We start from the raw sequence: 19,059 nt of genomic DNA on the forward strand, positions 1-19,059 counted from the left end.
ACTGTGCTAAAAATAAATATGATGCTTTTAAAACACGTTAAATAAGGGGAATTATGGGGCCAGAAAGGAGGGTGGAGGTTGGGGTCACCCAAGGCTATTAATCTGTGGGATTGCTCTTCTCTCACTTTTGAGGTGAGCCGGCCTTATAGAAGGCCAGTGGCTTAGAGCTTCTCCAGAGGGAGGGGGGGCACTGAGTGGTGAATCCCAGGGCTTGGCCTACCTTCTGTACCAATAGGATCTTGAAGAAATCCATTTCTCTTTTAGGATGGGCGCCTGGATATGTCCTTCTTCGCTCCAGACTGTCTCCACCCAAGTCAGAAATTCCACTCCCAGCTCTCCAGAGCCCTTTGGGTCAATATGGTAAAATAAGTGGGGTATCTCTGGGTCTCTGGGGCTCTAGTCTGGCAAAGCACCAAACCCTACAGAATGAGGCTCGTTCTTGGCCTCCCTTTGCAAGTACGGTGTAAAGGAGCAGTGACTAGAACATCTGTAGAAGTCTGTAGAACTGCAAATATGGAGTCCTGAGGATCCCAGCATCAACTTCCCCCTCTCCTTTGTGCTTTGATTTGGGAGGAGGGGCTCTCTGAGGAATGCGAGGCAGACCCTCAGGCTTATTCAACATTCGCCACATGCCAGCCGCTGGGCAAGGCCGCGTGAGCCTCTCGCCAGCCCTGCCAGCCAAGTCCGAGGAGTTTGTGAGGAAGCGGAGAGGCTTGCCCAGCGCCCTGCAGCGGACCTAGGAAGCCCACCCCCCTGACATCAGGCTGTGAGCTGCCTCGGCTGCAAGGTGCCGCCAGGGACTGCTCACTTCAGCGGCTCTGTCTTGTCTTCCCCCGTAGCTTGAACCACTAGGAAGGAAAACGGAGACCCTGGACCTGGCAGCAAATATAGCCCTCTCCTGCCCCACTCAGGTAATAGGGGAGGACCTGCACTGCCCCTCCTCAGAGACCTCGCCCTCCCCTGGTCCTCCACCACAGCCCCTCGAGTGGGTGTGGGTGCAGGAGATCTTCGGAGGATGGGAGGAAGTCGATGGGAACTGACAGGGGAGGAGACTTCTTTAGAAGCAGGTGGGAAGGGAAGCCTGGGCCCAAGCAGAGGAAGAGGATCAGGGCGAGAGCCGTGGGCTCCTGGCGGCGCGGCGGGGCGGGGGTGCCAAGAAGCCAGAAGTGTGGCAAGAAGGCTCCTTTGGGCAGTAGCGCTTGGGGCCGATGGGCAAGTCTGCCTGCGGGTCAGAAGCCTTAGTGAGAAGCCAGCTAGCTCTGAAGTTGTGGTTAGTGGTCTTAGAACCTGGAGTGCGAGTTCCCAGCAGGGATAGGGCCAAAGAGGCGAGCAGCAAAGGGTGGGGAGCTAGCTGCGTGGAGGAGGGGCAAGGACGCAGCTCAGGGCTCCTTTTAAGGAGGAAAATGTAAGTGGTTGTTCAACTTGATTTCAGGCCTAGGGTGGGGGCAGGTTCTCGTTCCCACTGCTTTCAGCTCCCTTTCCTAGGCCCCGTCTTAATGGTTTTTTAACCAAATAAGGTCGAAGCCAGAGGGCCCTCAGTGGCAGTAAAAGCAGAAGGACCTGACCCAGTCTGGGAGGCTGGGCTTCCCCCCTGGGTCAGGCTGCCTCACCCTCTCCCGCCCTCCTGGCTGAGCAGGAAATGGACCTGCAGCTCCCCCCTGTGTCTGCCAGCGCTCCAGAGAGAGTGGGCACCCCTGCCCATACCCACGCTCTCTGCTGCCTCCCCGAGCCCAGCCTCAGGCCCCATCAGGAGAGCCAGGGCCGTGGGAGGAAGGGATGGGGAGGTGAAGGCTGCCGTAGCAAAGGGCTCAGTGCTGGGTCTAGTGCTCGGAGCGAAGGAATAGTGAAATGAGGTAACACGGTTGCCTCCAGCCCAGGGGTCAGATGCCGGCTGGACGCCAGGACAAGGTCCTAGGGGGGCCTACTGCGCCAGGTGCGGACTGTTTAATTACTAGATCCTGAGCATGTCCAGGAGTTTCTCGGGGAAGGGCCAGGCAGCCTGGGTAGTGGGGGCATCTGGGGACTCAGAGCAGTGGCCCGAAACCATACAGGAGGTAAGCATTTGCGCGTTTAACAACCTATGTGGCCATACTGAAAACCAGCCATGGAAAATCCTCTCCAATCGGTCAGTTCTCCTGCCATTCAATAGTAAAAGTAATAACAACCCATTCCAGGGAGCCGTCCTGTGCTCTCCCTCCCACAAACATGTAGTAAGTACCGGATGGAGCCTAGGCACGGGGTCAGGGAAGGCCCTGTCACCGTGGGCCTCAGGGTGACCTGTGCCACTCCCAGGCCAGGCAGGGAGCCCCGAAAGGGTGCCACTCCAACTAGCATCTCAAGCCGCAGTGGGCTCTGCTCCTCCTCCTGGACAGAGCCTGACTGAGCCATTGGTAAGCAGAGGAGAGCAAAGCCAGCCTCTTGGAACTGTAGAAGCCCAGCCTGGGAGAAGCCGTTGCCAGGCAACCCCATTCCAAAAGGATCCATCTGTCGGCCAGTCCAGCTCCACCACCCCAGGCAAAGCGGCACTCCGCGTTCCTCCCGTCCCATCTGCTCCCGCCCGTGTGCCTTAGAGCTCTATAAAAGTCCACCAGCCTCTCCGGGTGAGCTGACAGGGGCCAGGCAGCACATATTTTAGTCCTTGCTGTGGCTAAACATAGAGGCAACCGCCAGGACCCAGCAGGGAGGAGGGGGCTGGAATGGATGGGAGCATCGAGGAGCTTTCTCAGCCTCCTCCCTGCTCCTCCCCCTGCCTGAGGCAACTGCAGGTGTGTTCTGCCAGGCCAGGCCAGCCCCTTAGCAGCACCCCCTGGATTTCTGCTAGACTTTCCAGTGGGACGGATGATCTCCCGGCCAGCTTTGATTAGCTGCCCTGTGGACTGTGAGCGTTGTCCCCTCTCCGCTCTCACTGTCTTCTCTAACCCAGGGCAGCCGGCTGTGGTTCGTCCTTGGGCTTTGAAGAAAGGAGCTGAAGGACCCACACACTTCTCTCTCCACTCTTACTCCTCTGGCCCGCTCTGAACACTTGTCATGCTGCCTCCGTGAAACCCATTTCCGCCCGCATTCCTCGACGTAGTGCCTCCCTGATGGTGCTGTTCTTCTAGTCCCTGTCCCTTCTTGTCTCAAAAATGGGGACATTCTCCCACTGTCATGCACCACCTCTATTCTCTTTTCTCTCTCTCCACATCCCCTCGCTCTGAGGGTTGTCCATTTCCACGGTTTCCTGGTAAATGTCTGTGCACAGGACGACCTCCATCTTCATCTCTCCTTCCTCAGACTCCAGCTCTGTTCTTCTAACCTTTAAGAGAGGCTTCCCCCTGGGATGCCCTGGGTGGTGTAAGATTGCCCAGATGGCAGCTTAAATGTATTATCAGGGTAACGACAAGACCAGGAAACCAGAGAGAGACACCGGGAGGGGGGGTGGGTACAGGGAAAGAGAGAAACTGAAATAATTTTAAGTGCTATTTCACCCAATCTTTCTTTCATCTTAAGAAAAAACAGAGGTCTGTTGGGCTCCCTTATACTTACTTTACTGTTTAGCAATATTTTAATTTTAATTCAAAATACTTTATTTTGAATTACACATGGGGGACACTCTTACCTTTTGAATGCTGTGGACTTCTAAATCTCCTATCCTGCCTCACCCCACCATCACCCCAAACTCAACACACATCCATCCAAAAAATAATTTTTGAGCAAGAAACGTCAAAACGGGAACAAAGTATTTGTCTCCCCACCTCTCTGATCCTTAGGACTTCCCTATTTCTGTCTGTATCGTTGTGGTTTGCACAGTTCTGTGGGTGTGAGACATGAGGTGCCCTATCTGATAGGACTCTCCCTCGTGCGCCCCCCCAGCCCCCCGTTCCTTTCCTACGGCCAACACCCCTGTTCACATCCTCGTCACGTTGTGTGCTAATGGTCATGTGGCCCTTCCCATCGTAACAACAGAGAATTCTGTAACCTAAGGACCTCCGCAGGGAGGGCCTCGGAGTCCTGTCGATGTGCCGAGTCCTGTCGATGCGCCGGGTCCTGTCGATGCGCCGGGTCCTGTGGTCACGGAGTTACGCCACCACACCCCTCCCGAGGCACCAGCACGGCCTCTACTTAAGCCTCCATAGTCTCAAGGCAGTGCTTTTCACCCTGCCAGGTGGCTGCCCATTGACAGGTTGTGAAATGAGCCTCGTAGGTCGTGAGCCAGCACACGGGGACTGGGATGGGATTGGGTAGACATGTCAGAGGGCATTCCATGTCCTTCTGTTATGTCCTCCTTCCTGTAACCACCACCCCCTTTCCCTGAGCCTTCCCATCCCTTTCCTCAGCCGTCTAAGGCAGACAAGCCTTGCAAGCCCTGCCTCGCGCAGTACGCATGTCCCCCCGGAATGGACGCCTGCTTGGGGTTAGCGCCTGGCTTGACTGTTCACTCCCGCTATGGTCTGAGCAACACAGAACACCGCCACTCCTTCACCACAGACCCGCACACCTATAACGCGGCCAAGAGGAACCTGACCTTCCCTGCAGGCTGCTGACTCACACGGCTGACTCACATCAGGTGGCTGTCCTGGCACTGCCCCCTCTCCCCCGCCCGGGCAAGCCACACCATCTTTCCGGAACACTCCCTGTGCTGGCTTTCATTCGGCTTCACTTTCTAGCTACTGGTGTTCCAGATCTAGCCCAAGAGAGCAGTCAGGCTAACTGGGATCTCTTTTGCACGTGATCTGCTCCACTCTGGGCCCCTAAACTGCTCTGACTCACCTATGCATTATGGTGTCAATGGTCAATGAAGCGAGCCCCAGGCCCCCCAGGCTACCTATCTGCCCCTGGCCTGGACTTGTTCTCATGGTTCCCACTCTGGCTTAGCTCCACCACCGAATTCCACTGTCTGCCTGACCTCTGACCCCTTTGACTCCCTCTCCCCTCTCTGGCCCTGCCCCAAACTTCAGGTCATGTGACCAAATAGACCCTCCAGCTTGACTTTTAGCACTCCCAGAAGGGCAAGGTGAGTCTTTGCCCTCTGGTTCTTCCGGTGCTGGCCACTGGGACTAGCCCCCAGCCCCTATTCCCAGTCAGGGCTCCCTTGACAAGGGGGGAATGATAAGTAGCAATGCTCCATGCACAGTGTCTCCTATGTGAGGTCCGTACATCCCCCCCCCCGATCTTGTAGCCATTCCTCAGCAATCGCTGCACTTACTGGGCACACTGGTCCCTGAGTCTTCACTGCCTCCTAGCGTCTCATGCTCTCTGCCTGACTGGCCCGTAAGCCTCTTTGTAGCCTCCCCTCATCCTAGCACCTGGAGCAGGGCCCTGAACACAGGGGGTGCTTACACCCATGGGCCAGTTATTTCTAGAACGCTGCCACATTGCCCTCCTCAGATGGTGAATGCTCAGGGGCTGCTGAGTAACGTCAGCTGGGCCAAGCCCGGTTCGCCAGGGCGACATGCCATGGTAAGTCCTCCTTGGCCTTGCACGCTTCCCGCCCTCGGCCCTGAGTACTCCTCAGGCCCATGCTTCAGCTAGGAATGTGGAGACTAGGAAGGAAGAAGAGACTTGAGGTGTCCCAGGGAGCCAGGGTCTGTGCGGGGGGGCTGGGAGTGCCACGGCCACTGCCGAGCCCCCCTCTTCCTCTTCCTCTCTGCCTGGCCAACAAGCTCCTTCAATGGCCTGACCCTGGTATGAGGATCAGAGCCGGAAAGGCCTGACCTGATAGGCACTCACTACTTGCTCTCTACCTGGACCGGGTCCCTCCCTCATCCTGAACCTCCGTTGCTCCTGATCCGTAAGATGGGGAGTTTCTGGGGTTGCAAACTCTGATGCCATACAGGCAGGAATACGATTGGGTTAATGGGACCATGTATGGGACAAGAGGAAGCGGTAGGGCCAGAACTGAAGACCCTGTACCTCTTCTTAAAGCATTCAGACTTCTCTCCCCCCCGCCTACCCCCTTCTTTTTGACACCATTCAGGCCCAAATAAAGCAGAACAAAACAAAATGTCTCCTGGCTAGGTTTAGCCTACAGGCAGTCAGTTTGCAACCCCTGGAACTGATCCCCAATGACCCCTCCTCCAACATTCTGGTTCTTCTTTCTTATTCCCATTTTCTTCCCAAACATTTAGACCATGGCCCTTCCATTCCACTGAGCACATCTTGTGAAAGCCCGGGTCCGCTTGTTGATTCCCAATCTCAGTCTTACTAATTCATTCTTGCTTCATATCATTTTCACATTTTCTCATTACCTTGCTTTTCCCCTGTTTCTCCTTTGCCTGTCTCCTCCTCCCTGCTTCAGTTAACCCTCACCTATAACTGAACAGACTTGGATCTTGACTGGGCTTGTGAGCAAACAGATTGTGAAGGAGGTGGGTAGGCAAGGAAGAGGATGTTTCAGGATAAAAATACGGCCCAACTATGTGAAGCCAACCTAAAGGGAGTAAGTAAGACACATAGTTCAAAAGAGACAACCAATCAATAGAAAATATATAATCAATACTCTCTAGAAAAGAAAAAAATACTATCATGTAAATTTCTAGCCAGAGCGGTTACAAAGGGAAGAAAAGGATTATTTTGAGGACTGGGTGGATGTTCCATGGCTAGGGTGAAGAGCAAACACTCGAACCCTGAGTAGAGCATGCACGGAACCCCTCTGAGGCCTTTTCTTGTGCACCCCTTGCCAGAGCTGTTATGTAAAACCCTTGAGAGAATGAATTAAATTACGTGTATAGGTTCTTACTATTTACATGCAGAAGAGTCGTGTTAAATCAATCTGGAGGACGGTCTTAGTAGTCCTCTTTCCTAAGTAATCTTTGATGCTCTCCGATAACCCCTCCCTGTGGTTTCTGTTCTCTTGTAGAATGAGCCCTTCCTGAGGACGCCCCGAAACAGTAACTATACCTACCCCACCAAGCCGGACATTGAGGTAACTCCTGACGCATGTCTGCCTCTCTCAGGGACAAAGCATTTCTACCTGCCGGTGACTCCGGGTGTGGCACGGGTTTCAGAGTATGAGCTTCAGCAGAAGTGTACCTTTCTTACATACTAGAAATTGGAATGTAAAAAAAAAATGTTCCTGAACCATGAACTCCCAGGATTGTCCTAACATGTTCTCAAGTGCTCACTGACATCAGCAACCACCTAGAGGAAGTGCCAGGGGATGGGTTTTCTTCAACCTTTGCACAGACCTCATTCCTGATTAGGCAGCTCAGCGTTTCAGGAAGGGGTGAGGGGGAGGCCGTGGGTATGATGTGCCATAGACTTCCCGTAAGGTGGAAGCGGATGGGAAGAACCTTCGTTCCACGGACTGGGCCCAATAGGAAGCTGACACACACCCAGGGCTTGTCTGGTTCCAGTCAAGCATTCTAGCTCTGAGGAACCCCAAAGGATTCAAAGCCCGTGGCTTTAGGGACTGCTACTCCAAAGATGGCCTAAGGGATCCTGGACCACACCAGGCCTTATAGTGTAGGCCTGGCCCAGATAAGATCTGTCAGGCCCCAGGACAGGGGCCCCACCACCCATGTCACCCAAGCACCTATGGTACTTGCAGTCTTGTGCTAGGGGCCGGAGGGAATTCAGTCCTGTCCTTGGGGAGTTAGAGGTCGTTCCACACTGAGCATCTACTATGTGCCTGGCAGTGTTCTGGGGAGATAGAGGAGGAGACCAGACAGATGCGTCCTACCCCTCAAGGAGCCTACAGTCTACTGGAAGAGGCATCCAATAAATAGCTCAACATGATCATGTCAGCTGTGGGGACAGTTTTGAGGAAGGTGATGCAAGGGAACGCAATGGGCCAAGGGAGGTCTGGCAGGTTCCCATGAACTGTGCAGGCCAGGCCTCTCTGAAGAGGGGAGACATGAGCTGGGACGTGCACTACGAGAAGATGCTGGCTATCTGGGGTCCCAGGCAGGACCACAAGTGCAAAGGCTTGGAAGTGGGGCTGAGTTGGGGTATGAGAGGAAGAGAAAGAAGGTGAGAGTGGCTTGTGGGCATGTGAATAAAGTGGAGAGTGGGGTGATGAGATCAGAGGGGTTGTCAGGGCCCAGGTCACACCGAATCCCAATCCCTGAGGAAGAAGGTGGGGCTTTAGGTGGAGAGACATGGGAAGCCATTGGAGGTTCTAGGAGAGGGGGACACCATCTGGTTTACCTTATTAAAAGATCTCCCTAACCCGTGCAGCAAATGGATTGAGAGCAGCGGGAACGATTGAGGAAAGACCTTTTATAAGCCAGTCGAAGTACTGAGACTAACATATGAAATTATTGAAGGACTGTTCGATGCTAAGCTCTGGGGAATGAGCCATGACTGCTCCATGGCTGGGGGAATACCACTGTCCGGCTTCTCTGGATTCTCTCAGGCTCGCATTAGCCCACTGGAGGCTTATCCCAGGCAAACCATGGACAAAATCCACTATGACTAAAATGTCAGCCTCATCTTGTCAATCAGGCATTTCCTTATTTACCACTTATTTATTTATCGGGGTCCTAAGTGGAGTGGGCACTGTGCTGAGTGCTGGGTATCCAAGGTGAGCAGAGCGGGTCTCTGCCTACCCTCTTAGATCTTACAGACTCATGGACCCTTACTTCTGCTGCTAAAAGTTAACACCCAGGCAGAGAAGGTGGTGTCGTTTAACACCTTGCCATTTAAAGTAGCCCGCAACAGGCAGCATCAGCCTTACCTGGGAACTTGTTAAAAATGCAGAGTCCCAGAGCACCTGGGTGGCTCAGTCCGTTAAGAATCTGCCTTCGGCTCAGGTTATGATCCCAGGGTCCTGGTCGAGCCTGCTTCTCCCTCTAACCCTTCCCCTGCTCGTGATCTCGCTCTCTCTCTCTCGTTCTCTCTCTCAAATAAAGAAATACAGTCTTTAAAAAAAATGCAGATTCCTGAGCACCATCCCGATCCTATGGAATCAAAGCCTGCATTTAACCCCCAGGGGATTTGGGTGCACTTGTATAGGGCACAGTGTGGGCTTCTCCCCTCGTGACAGAGGAACACCCTCAAAGTCCAACCTGTATCTTAATCTGCAGGGGACGTCATGTCTCTGGCTCACCAGATATCTGAGATACTTCTCAAGTGCTCACAGCTATAAAACTCTTTTTATAAACTCTTTTTAACTGCTTTTTCCCCAGATATTTGTCATCTGCACACAAGCATGTCCTTGATTTCAAAAGAATTTCCACATCAGTATGATGAATTGAGCAATCTCTTGGAGTAAACGAAATTATATCAGATTAAGCAAATAATATTTAAAAGATGTTTCATTTTTGCTCCCTTGGGAGAGGAGACTTTTTAACAAGGCTTGTCTTTACCATCTTCTGACTAAACAGAAGAGATGAGCTTCCAAACCCTCTGGCATTCACACTCCCCAGAGAATCGGTCACCCAATTATTGCCTGCTTGCCAAGCCTTACGATGAATTCAGCACTGGGCTTGCCCCTCAGGCCCTCCTGGGGACATGCAGGTGTTTGGAACTCTGGGAAAGAGACTCTATTTCTCCTCCAACTTACTGATACCGGTCATTTCTGTGCCCTCTGCTTCCCACCCCATCCCTCCCTCCACCACCTGGGAAATGTGCACTGTATTCCAGAGACAAGGGAATTTGACTAAGGGCATCCAGGTTACAGAGGCATTAATTTATACACACACAAGGAAGTGGTTGGCTCTTAAGTTAAATATGCAAAACCATAGATGCACGTCCAGAAAAGATACGCAGAAACCAGGAATTTTACAATTGTAAACATTTCATGGTATTTTCCTAGAAACATCCGAGTTATTGCTGCAGCCCCAGCATTATAATCAGTGTCCATTAGCTTAATGTTAAACAGCCACACCAAAACCTATGTGTGGTCTTCCATGAGACATCCAAATCTACGTTCCTCTGGGAAATCACTTTTCTTCCCCCTTTGCTGTGACTGCCAGATCCATGTGAAAGTGTGGGTAAGTTGAGAGGGAAAAGGCTGTGTGTGTAGCATATGCGTGCCCACGCACTCTGTGTTTTGTGCATAGGGGCAGGCAGACGCCCAGTTTCTCCTCTCTCGTTTCCCTCTCGGACCATCTACCATGAGCCGTTCCTGCCCACACATGATCCCCTACAGGGGCATAGTTCTAGCCTCCACCAAAATTCCTTAGCTACTCCTCCTTGGACTAAAGCTAACCTTCCTGCACAGTGAGTGCTGGGCATTGTATCTTTCCTCCTGTTGATGTAGAACTGGGGCAGCGACTTCCTGTGTACAGAGTGGAATCCTTCCAACGGTGTCCCCACCTCAGGTGAGTGCAAACATCATCGTTACTCCCTTCAGCTAAGGACTTGGCTAAGTGTCGGGTTGGTGGGACACCCGACAAGCACACCTTGGAGCCCCGAGCAGACCTTGCCAGTTCCTGGGCAATGCAGTCTGGCTCGTGGGCGGCCCACGAGAAGTTAGCCTCCACCCGCCGGGCTCGGCACAGCTCACCCCTCCCATCTCTGTTTAGTGCCAGTGCCAGCCCCTCAGGCCTCCCCGCCCGGCAGGGAAGGTACAGTCAGGGAGGGGCCCTCTCTGCCTATGATCATGACTCCCACAGCCAGCACTTGCCTGGATTACCCCAGCATGCATGTGGCTCCTCTTAGGATGGACAGTAGCCATCAAGCCCATTGGCGCGCCTTGGTTGCTCCAAATGGATGAAAGGGGCAAATTTGCTAAATCTTAGGTTGGAAATAAGTGTACCAGGGGTCTGTGGGACTGGAGCAGAATCTGACTCCTAGTCAAGCTTATACTTTAAAAGGAAGACTCCCCCTGACCATCTGTCTTTTTGCCTGTCTCTCCTAGTCCATGAGCTCCGGCCAGGAGACATCAAAGTGGTGGCCGCCATGGGTGACTCGCTGACCGTGAGTACTGAGCTGGGATGGGCCTGGGCACCCCAGGAGCCAGCCAGGTCCTGTGCCGAATGTGCCCTTCCTCCACACTGGCTCGGCGTTCAGCATTTAGCTGACAAGATTGAGAATCTACCTGTGGCAGGCACTGAAACAGCCAGGCAGCCGCGAGACCTCACTGGGCAATCTAGAACGCTCGGCCCCCTGCCCTTCCACAGTCCTGCTCAAACACCACCTCATCCATGAGGCTGCCCCTCCATCTCCCCTTCCCCACTGTTCCAAGCATTTCATCTGCCTGTTGTATACCTGTCTTTATCAGGGAACTCATCTCCAACTACCCAAACTTATAGAGTTGGGGGGTGGGGGATTACTCACGCACTGCCCAGCACCCCGTCACCCCATTGCAAGATGTGTCCTCTGGGGGCAGAGGGAGCCCAATTCCTATGTATAGTGTAATTTCTCTACATGAATTGTATTAGCCAACTATTTAGCTATTGCTCCACACAAGACACTCTGCTAATAATTCTGAGGTGTAGTCAGAACCCTTAAGAACCTTGTCAAGCTGGGAAAATAAGCAACTTACACAGAAGGAGATACATAATCCTGTCGGTGACACACCCGCTTTTAAAATCAGGTACTCATTTCTGGAAAAGCAACTCTCCCGCATGTGTGTGAATGTGGTTAATTTTGATATAAACATGGAGAAAGCTCTGGAAGGATGTACCCCAGGGTCTTAACCATTAATTAGTTCTGGTGATGTGTATATGTGGATAAGGGACAAAGAAGGGATATAGAACCTGTGGCAGGAGGCAAGATTAATAAGGTGGGGGTAGATTAATTTTTAAAAGAATCTTTGTATCATTTCACTAGTTATGGTGAATATGTATTACTTTTGTAAGTTTCAAAGAGAACTTTCTCATTTTAGTTTTTTTTTTTTTTTTTAAGATAAGGCATTTAGAGAAAGCTACATACAGGAGGTAGAAACTGAGAAGGGTCTTAGACAAGGAATTAGAGATTTAAGGGTTGGAAAGAAGGGAGTTTGGCATTCCCAGAAGGGATGGAATGGGTGGGTGGTAACTGGGCAGGCTGGTCCAAGGCCCTCATGCTTCAGATTGATTTGCTTACACCTGAGGGTTTGTGTGGACCAGAAAGCAGGGGGTGAACAAGGGAAGTGGAAACCAGATTATGGTGACCTCAGAACTTTGGGGGCCCTTCCCAGCACTGTCGGCCTGCCCCTGGGCCCAGCACAGTTCTCGAGCCTTCTCTTTGCCTCTCACAGACAGCACTGGGAGCCCAACCAAGCAACTCCAGCAACCTACCCACGTCCTGGAGGGGACTCTCTTGGAGGTGAGGATGTTCTCCACTCATTTTCTGTTGATGACGCTCCCCTGTCACCTCTCCAGAGATGAACCTGGGTCTCCAGGCTCTGGCCCAGAGATGCAAGGAGGCTCCCGGATGCTCGTGTCAGTCCCCAGGGTGGTGGGAATCACGTGCCAAGGGCAGGTGCTCTGGTTCTGACTCGGAAATATGAGGAGTGGTGGAGCGGCAGGTCAGGGTGATCTTAACAAGCGTGCTTTCTCTTCCCCAGCATCGGAGGGGATGGCATCTTGGACACCCACACCACACTGCCCAGTAAGTAGCAACACCGAGAAGCACCATCCCTGTGGCCGTAACAACCCCTGGCTGAGGCCAGGGCCTCTCCCAGAGTAAGGGCAGGGAAGGTTATCCGCAAGGAGGGGAGTCAGCCAGCCCTGAAAAGCCCCAGCATCGTCCTGCCCCACACCTGGGCCCCAAGGATGGGCCCCCATCCGCTCTCACCTGTGCTGTCTGCTTCACCCTCTTAAAAGACATTCTGAAGAAGTTCAACCCTCACATCCTCGGGTTCTCCACGGGTACCCTGCAGGAGACAGCAGGGCTGAATGTAGCCGTGGAAGGAGCCAGAGCGCGGTGAGTAGCCGTGGGTCCGGGAGGGAGCGGAGGGCAAGGCCGAGAGATCGGGCTGGGGAATGGGAGGAGGAGGGCAGGGTGGTGTCTGGGAGCCTGGCCCCAGATGGGCAATGAAAGCGGCCGCGCACGGAGCCCTTCTGCACGCCCGGCCCCTCCCGTGGATGGTCTCCCATGATCCTCACACCCTTCGAGGGGGTACCTGCATGAGGACACTGAGACTTAGGAAGTTTCCCGAATGGCCCAAGGTTGGCAGAGGAGTCAGGGTCAGGCCAGGCCCGCTGGGCTGTCACCACCTCTCGTGGCAGCAGGAGCCCTTGAGGGTGGCCCGGCCCCGGCCTGCTGACTCCAGCCAACCTCCCTGCACGGGGAGGCGCGGAGCAAACGTGCAGAGGGCTGGGAGCCCACCGCCGGGCCCCACGCACGCCCCCCCACCTCACCTCGGAACCTGGAGTCCTTGACTCCGAGAAAGCTCTATTTTGACACTAGGGAGTTAGATGCGAAGGCCCCCAAAACAGCATGGCGGCTGTTTGTTTTCACTCCGATTTCTGTTGTTGACAACAACCCAGATAATTAAAGCTGGAAAGCCTGACAGAGCTCATTGATTTTCTGCACGGAGTGTGCTGGGTATTTGCTTTGTAGAAGGATTGCTGCGCTCAGATCACCAGGGAAACGACTCGGGCTTGACTCACTCTGTTTACACAGAGCGTTCCTTTCCGACGTGGTAAGGAGGGCCCCACGCTTGGTTTGCGCCTCTGAGCCGCAGGAAGCCGTGGCAGTTCCTCAACGTCAGAAGCAGGAAGCACTTATTTTTCTGCAAAAGAGCTGGGCTTCATGGGCCCGTAAAATCAACACCGCATCGCTGTTGTTGCTGTCAAGCTCACCACCACCATCATCATTTTTTTATTATTTGCCCAGGTTCCATTAACCAGCAGCTGATTCCTCAGTCGGCTGATGTTCAAGCCCCTTTCTTGCTTTACTTCTCTTCCTGCCTTCTCCCTTGACTGCTGCTGGGCCCCTGCACCAGGAGGCCATGGCAGGGGAGGTAGCCGAGACATGCAGCTCCTCGTTAGCATCTCTGATGTCCCGTGATACGGGAAAGGAGAGTAAACCTTTGACTTAAGTAAGCAAGGTTGGAAAGTTGCTCTGTGACTCTCCTTTATCTGCAGGGTCATTTTGTATGGTGTCGGCTAAGGAGGAGCACATCTCAAGAGAAAATTAAACACCACAGCAGGGCAACTAGGATAATGAGACCTGAGGTCAGACTGTCTGTGTCCAGATCCCAGCTCCCAGACTTGCTAGCCGTGTGACCTTGGGCAAGTCACTTATTGTCTCTATCTTAGTTGCCTCATCTATAAATTGGGATAATAATAGTACCTAGGTCTCAGCACTGTCATAAGAATAAATGAGATTAATAACTCAGTGGAAAACACTGAGTATAGTATGTAATATGTATGACCCCCCCAAAAAAGTTTGCCATTATTAGGATTATTTAGTTTCAAAGTTTTATTCAACCTCTAACTTCCCCTTCCATCAATCAGTAAGCAAGAAGTCAAGGGAAGCTCGGGAAGGACTGAGCCCCAAGGTAGTTACTAAAAGATACAAAACAGTCAATAGGTGAATTCTTTGCCTATTCAACTAGCTTGCTGTCTAGTTTAAGGAGGCTAAACAAACAGGAAATAACTTTTAGAAAAAAAAAGCGTTGCATATGGCAACATTGCAGACTGCAATGACTGTACTTCGGAGTTGTATGAAAGAGAACAATGTGATGTGGGAGCTGGGCAGCGCACATATAGGTGCAGACCCAGAGCGGGGGCGCCCCAGGACTCAACTCCACGGACCTCCTCTTTTATAAGATGAAGAAATTGGACCCTAGCAGGGTTCAGTAACTTGGGCTAGCTCACACAGCAAGTAAGTCACAGAGCTGGAAGAGAACCCAGGACCTGTAACCCCCAGAGCAGGGCTCTTTACGCCAGGATGAAAAGGAAGCAGAAGGTATGGATAAAGGTGCTCAGAGAGAAGGCTCATGTAGGGGGGAGGTGGGACTTGCTCCGAGGCTGAAGGGTGTGAAGAACGTGGCTGGGAAGAGGGAAGTGAGCACTCCTAACTTCCCCTCACGCTCATGAGGGCTTATCACCCGTGACCTCCCCTACTCACGTCTTGAGCCTACTGGAAGGTTATAGACACTTCTGGAGTCCCCTTTACCCAGGACAGGCTTGCTTTCTAGCTTTCTGATGTATTGCATCAATAGCAATAATGGATGGGCTATGATCCTGGATGTATAAATGAGATTTGGCCACAAGCCCAGCTCATCATGGACAGGCAAAGGTTTAAAACGCCCATCCCATACCAGTTACTGCTTTTATGACTTCTTGCACAGAAGCCTCCATTGACTGGGTCCCTTTGCCCACGTAGCTCATATACTTCTGTTTTAAAAACCAGCTTTATTGAAGTATAATTGCCATGCAGTTCACTGCACACATTTCAAGTATACAATTTGATAAGCTTGGTGTATGTCCATAGCTTATGGTTTAACATCACTAGAATCCAGATAACACCCATCACACCCAAGTGTCCCTGTGCCCTTTGTGACCCATCTCTCCCTCCTGCTCCTCCCATCTCTACCCCACTCCCTGCACCCCTGGTAGCCACTGACCTGCTTTCTGTCTCTAGAGATCAGTTTTCCTTTTCTGGAATGTTATGTGAATGGAATCCTACACTGGGTGCTCTTGTCTAACGTCTGTCGCCCGGCAGGTCATTTTGAGACCTACCCATGTTGTGCAGATCAGCAGTTCGTTCCTCTTTACTGCCGAGTACCGTTCCTTTGACATACTCCACTCTTACCCAGAGCATTCACTTTCCTTATTCATGGCGGACATCTGGAAGATGAAGGGAAAACTAATCCTGTCCAGATTTCTCTCCCCTGTCCTCTTATGCCGGCAGGGGGAAAAGTGAGGAGATGGGGAATGGTGTAGAAGTCCAAAGTAACTACAGAGCAGAAAAAAGGATTAAAGGAACCGAGGGTGGGATTTAGAAGTGAAGGTTAAGGAGTCAGGATGCCTGGAAAGAAGGCAGAGGATAATTTAAGGCTGTGACATTTTTTCAAATATACAAAAGGTTATTTTTAAAACAGGCAGCCGACTAAGATCTGAACAGGCTCGGCTTGCCGTGAAAGAGCTGAGGGGGATGTCAGAGACCATCCCTTGGGGAAAGCTGACCAGATCCCCCACCCCACCCCCACCCCCCGTGGCCACGGAGGACCAGGCCTGCAGAAGGCAGACTAGCCCCTGGCGGGGTCCGCATCTATGTGGCTTCAAGGTCCGTGGCAGATCTTTGATTTTTCCTAGGTTGAGATTTCTTGAGACTCAAAAAGCTTTTAGACACATTGTGAAAGAATAAACTTTATATACGTTTCTCTTCTGGAAGCACCTGTGTTGCCAGGCCCAAATCCTGCGGTGGGAGCTCTTTTGCCTCAGCCACTGCTCAGGTTCCTTTCTCTTTCATATCTAGGGACATGCCGAACCAGGCCCGGGACCTGGTGGAGCGAATGAAAAACCACCCCGTGAGTACCCCAGGACCCTGGGCCACCCTGAAAGGTGCGGCCGGCCTCCAGCCTTCCGGACCACCATTTCAGCCCCTACTTGTCTTTAAGGAGGGGTCAAATGAGCCCCGAGAAGCAGGCCTTACCCCCGACGCACCCTCCCTGCTGCCCTTTCCTGACCCGGGCTCTGGCGCCCCCGCCCCCGAGGCCCCCGAGGCCCCACCACAGGAGGGAGCAGAGCGGCCTTGGCCTCCGGCAGTTTCCCACTTTACCCAAGAGCTGGCTTTGCAGAGCCCTATTATGTAAACCCTGGGTTCTAAAAATAGGCTCCTCATTCCAATCCTTCCCCTTCCCACTCACCCGGCCCTTCTCAAACTTCTCACTGGGGCTTTGCGAAGTGTCTGTGTCCCGGCCTTGGAATTCAGAATCCAGCGCCTGGCAGGACTCCTCTTATGGTGGTGGCTGAGCAGAAGGCAGACTCCTCGAGGGCCTCCCCAGCCCCCACCGCACCTCTCCCCCAGGCCAGGCTCTTCTCCAGTCCCCACCAGTCCCCTCTCCCTGGACCCAGACCAGCCGAGCTCTCCCAAGAGGCAGCTCTGGGCTTTTACTTCTAGTTGCATCTTTCGCCCTCTGCAACTTTGAAGGCCTTTAGATCACGTTTCACGGCTGTGTTAATACACTCCACTCTGCGAGGCACTGCAGTTTTCTTAGGATTTCCCAGGAAAAATAGTCCTCCTCCGCTGTGAGCAGACACACACACGTACACACGTGCACACACGGAGTCCGCTCTCTAGATTTCCTTGCCAGGCACCAAGGTGAAGGTTAGGGAGGCTCCACCTGGCATCTTCTCTCCATCGGGGTACAAAGAGGGTGAAAGGCAGTGGTGAGGGGCTGCTGTCTGGCCTGGTGAGCATCACCTGCATGTGCTGCCCCCCTCCATCCCCCACCACTACCAAAGTTTAGACTCAGAGCCTTCTGTCCCTTCAGGAAATCAACCTAGAGAGTGACTGGAAGCTGATCACGCTCTTCATTGGGAGCAACGACATATGTCATTACTGTGAGAATCCGGTAAGCCCCTGCCCAGCCCCGTGGGAGTCACGCCGGTCTGCTCTCCCAGGCACCCCAGCCCGCCCGGGTAGACCCTGGCCTTTCCCACTGCTGAGTGGCCCCTGGGACAGCGGCTGCTTTGGTCCCCCGATTCCAGAAGTGTCTAGATGCACCCACTCTTCAGGCACTGCTCTCATGCACACAAATACTGTTCTTTGGTATTGAATAAGTAACCGGCAAGCCCTACCCATTTTTTGATGATTTTTTTTTTTTGGTGCGCGTGCACGTGTGTGCAAGGGTGAGGCTAAAACAATGTCATCAACGAGGTTGGATAAAATCAAACCAGTCCCAAGAGGACAGCTTGCTGCCCCAAGGACTTTGTGAGTGAACCAACCTCAGCTGGCTGGCCTGGGAACCCAGCCTGTTCCTGATAGTGTTTCTGTGGGGGGGCTGTCACTTTGAGAATACATCCTGTTCTAAGTTGGGGATGTCCTGTATTTTATTTGGCTGGAAAAGAGCAGCTGCCCTAACTCAGACGTCATGGTAGAATGTTTAAAGTCACGGGCAGGGGGAGAAAGTATGTTATCATTCCTCATGGCTCAGACCATCTACCAAAGGCTGGATGAGAATTACCCTCCCCCCCAACCAACACGGGCTGGTTCTCCTGAGCCTCTTCCCCTCTATCCTCTTCCTTACTGCCCAGCCTCCAGAGGCAGAAGTGACCCAACCCCAGGGGATTCAATGCCATTGTGTCCTGGACTCAACAGGGTCCAGGAGGCCAGAAGAGACCCCCAAAGCTACCTGTGGACCCTTGGTCCAGGAGAATGCCTCTCCTATCCCCAGAGTACCTGCCCTTCTTGCAAAGTCAGATTTATACTCCTGAAAGCCTCTTTTTGTGGAAAAGACCTGGAGCCTCCACCCCCCCCCCCACCAGGATGAACTCAGGCCATGTTTGAGGAAGGCGCTAAATCAGCCTCCAGTCGAGAAATGGGTCAGAGGGGGAGACTCTTGAGCCGAGTCAAAAAGAAATTAGGGGGAAGCAGTGGGGCCAGCATAGGCCACAGCCCAAAGGAAAGAGAGCGTGTGGTCATCAGGGCATGGATGTGGTTCAGAAGCCTGAGGCTGGTGACAGATGGGACCAGAGATGGGTCAGGGACCAACACGGTCAGAGTCTGCCCCTGCATTTGAGCTACTGTGGATCCGGGTGGGGATTATTCATGGTGTCTAGTAGGGGTCAAAGGAAGACTTGTGTCCCCCAGCACCAAGGGCTGGGCTTCTCAGCCTGTCCAGTACCATGCTAGCCCCTCTGCACCACCACCCCCAGGCCCTCCTGTGCTGGTCACCAGACCGCTACCCTCAGAGTAGAACCCTGGAGCTGACAAGAGCCCCCTTCCCTCTTCACAGGAGGCCCCCTCAGCTGGAGAGTACATTCAGCACATCCAAGAGGCCCTGGACATCTTCTATGAGGAGGTAGGGAAGAGCAGCTGCAGGTTTCTGGGTCTCCACCCTCACGGTGTGTGTCTAGGCAAGCCGTGTTCAGGGAGATGGATGCTAAGCAGACACATGGAGGGGAGGCAAGGGAGGGGGGCAGATACCAAGCTCCTCTGCAAAGGAAATTCTAAGTGAATCAGACTGTATTGTTTGGTGGCCAAGTAATGGCTGGTCTGCAGCCAGGCACGGTGGCTTACTAGCAATGGGAT

General features: G+C 53.0%; 1 protein-coding gene across 1 annotated transcript in view; it reads left to right on the forward strand.

The window, feature by feature from the left end:
* The window catches only part of PLB1 (phospholipase B1), a 140,530-nt gene that overhangs the window by 109,468 nt on the left and 12,003 nt on the right, over nt 1-19,059 (forward strand). The window contains exons 43-53 of the mRNA XM_078056125.1: nt 265-360; nt 840-911; nt 6,839-6,904; nt 10,184-10,244; nt 10,784-10,842; nt 12,107-12,174; nt 12,416-12,459; nt 12,675-12,774; nt 16,282-16,333; nt 17,300-17,380; nt 18,764-18,829. Coding sequence (XP_077912251.1) covers nt 265-360; nt 840-911; nt 6,839-6,904; nt 10,184-10,244; nt 10,784-10,842; nt 12,107-12,174; nt 12,416-12,459; nt 12,675-12,774; nt 16,282-16,333; nt 17,300-17,380; nt 18,764-18,829 — 765 coding nt within the window. The remainder of the gene's footprint in view (nt 1-264; nt 361-839; nt 912-6,838; nt 6,905-10,183; nt 10,245-10,783; nt 10,843-12,106; nt 12,175-12,415; nt 12,460-12,674; nt 12,775-16,281; nt 16,334-17,299; nt 17,381-18,763; nt 18,830-19,059) is intronic.

Source organism: Halichoerus grypus, chromosome 10 (assembly GCF_964656455.1).
Source record: "Halichoerus grypus chromosome 10, mHalGry1.hap1.1, whole genome shotgun sequence".
Taxonomy (NCBI): Eukaryota; Metazoa; Chordata; class Mammalia; order Carnivora; family Phocidae; genus Halichoerus; species Halichoerus grypus.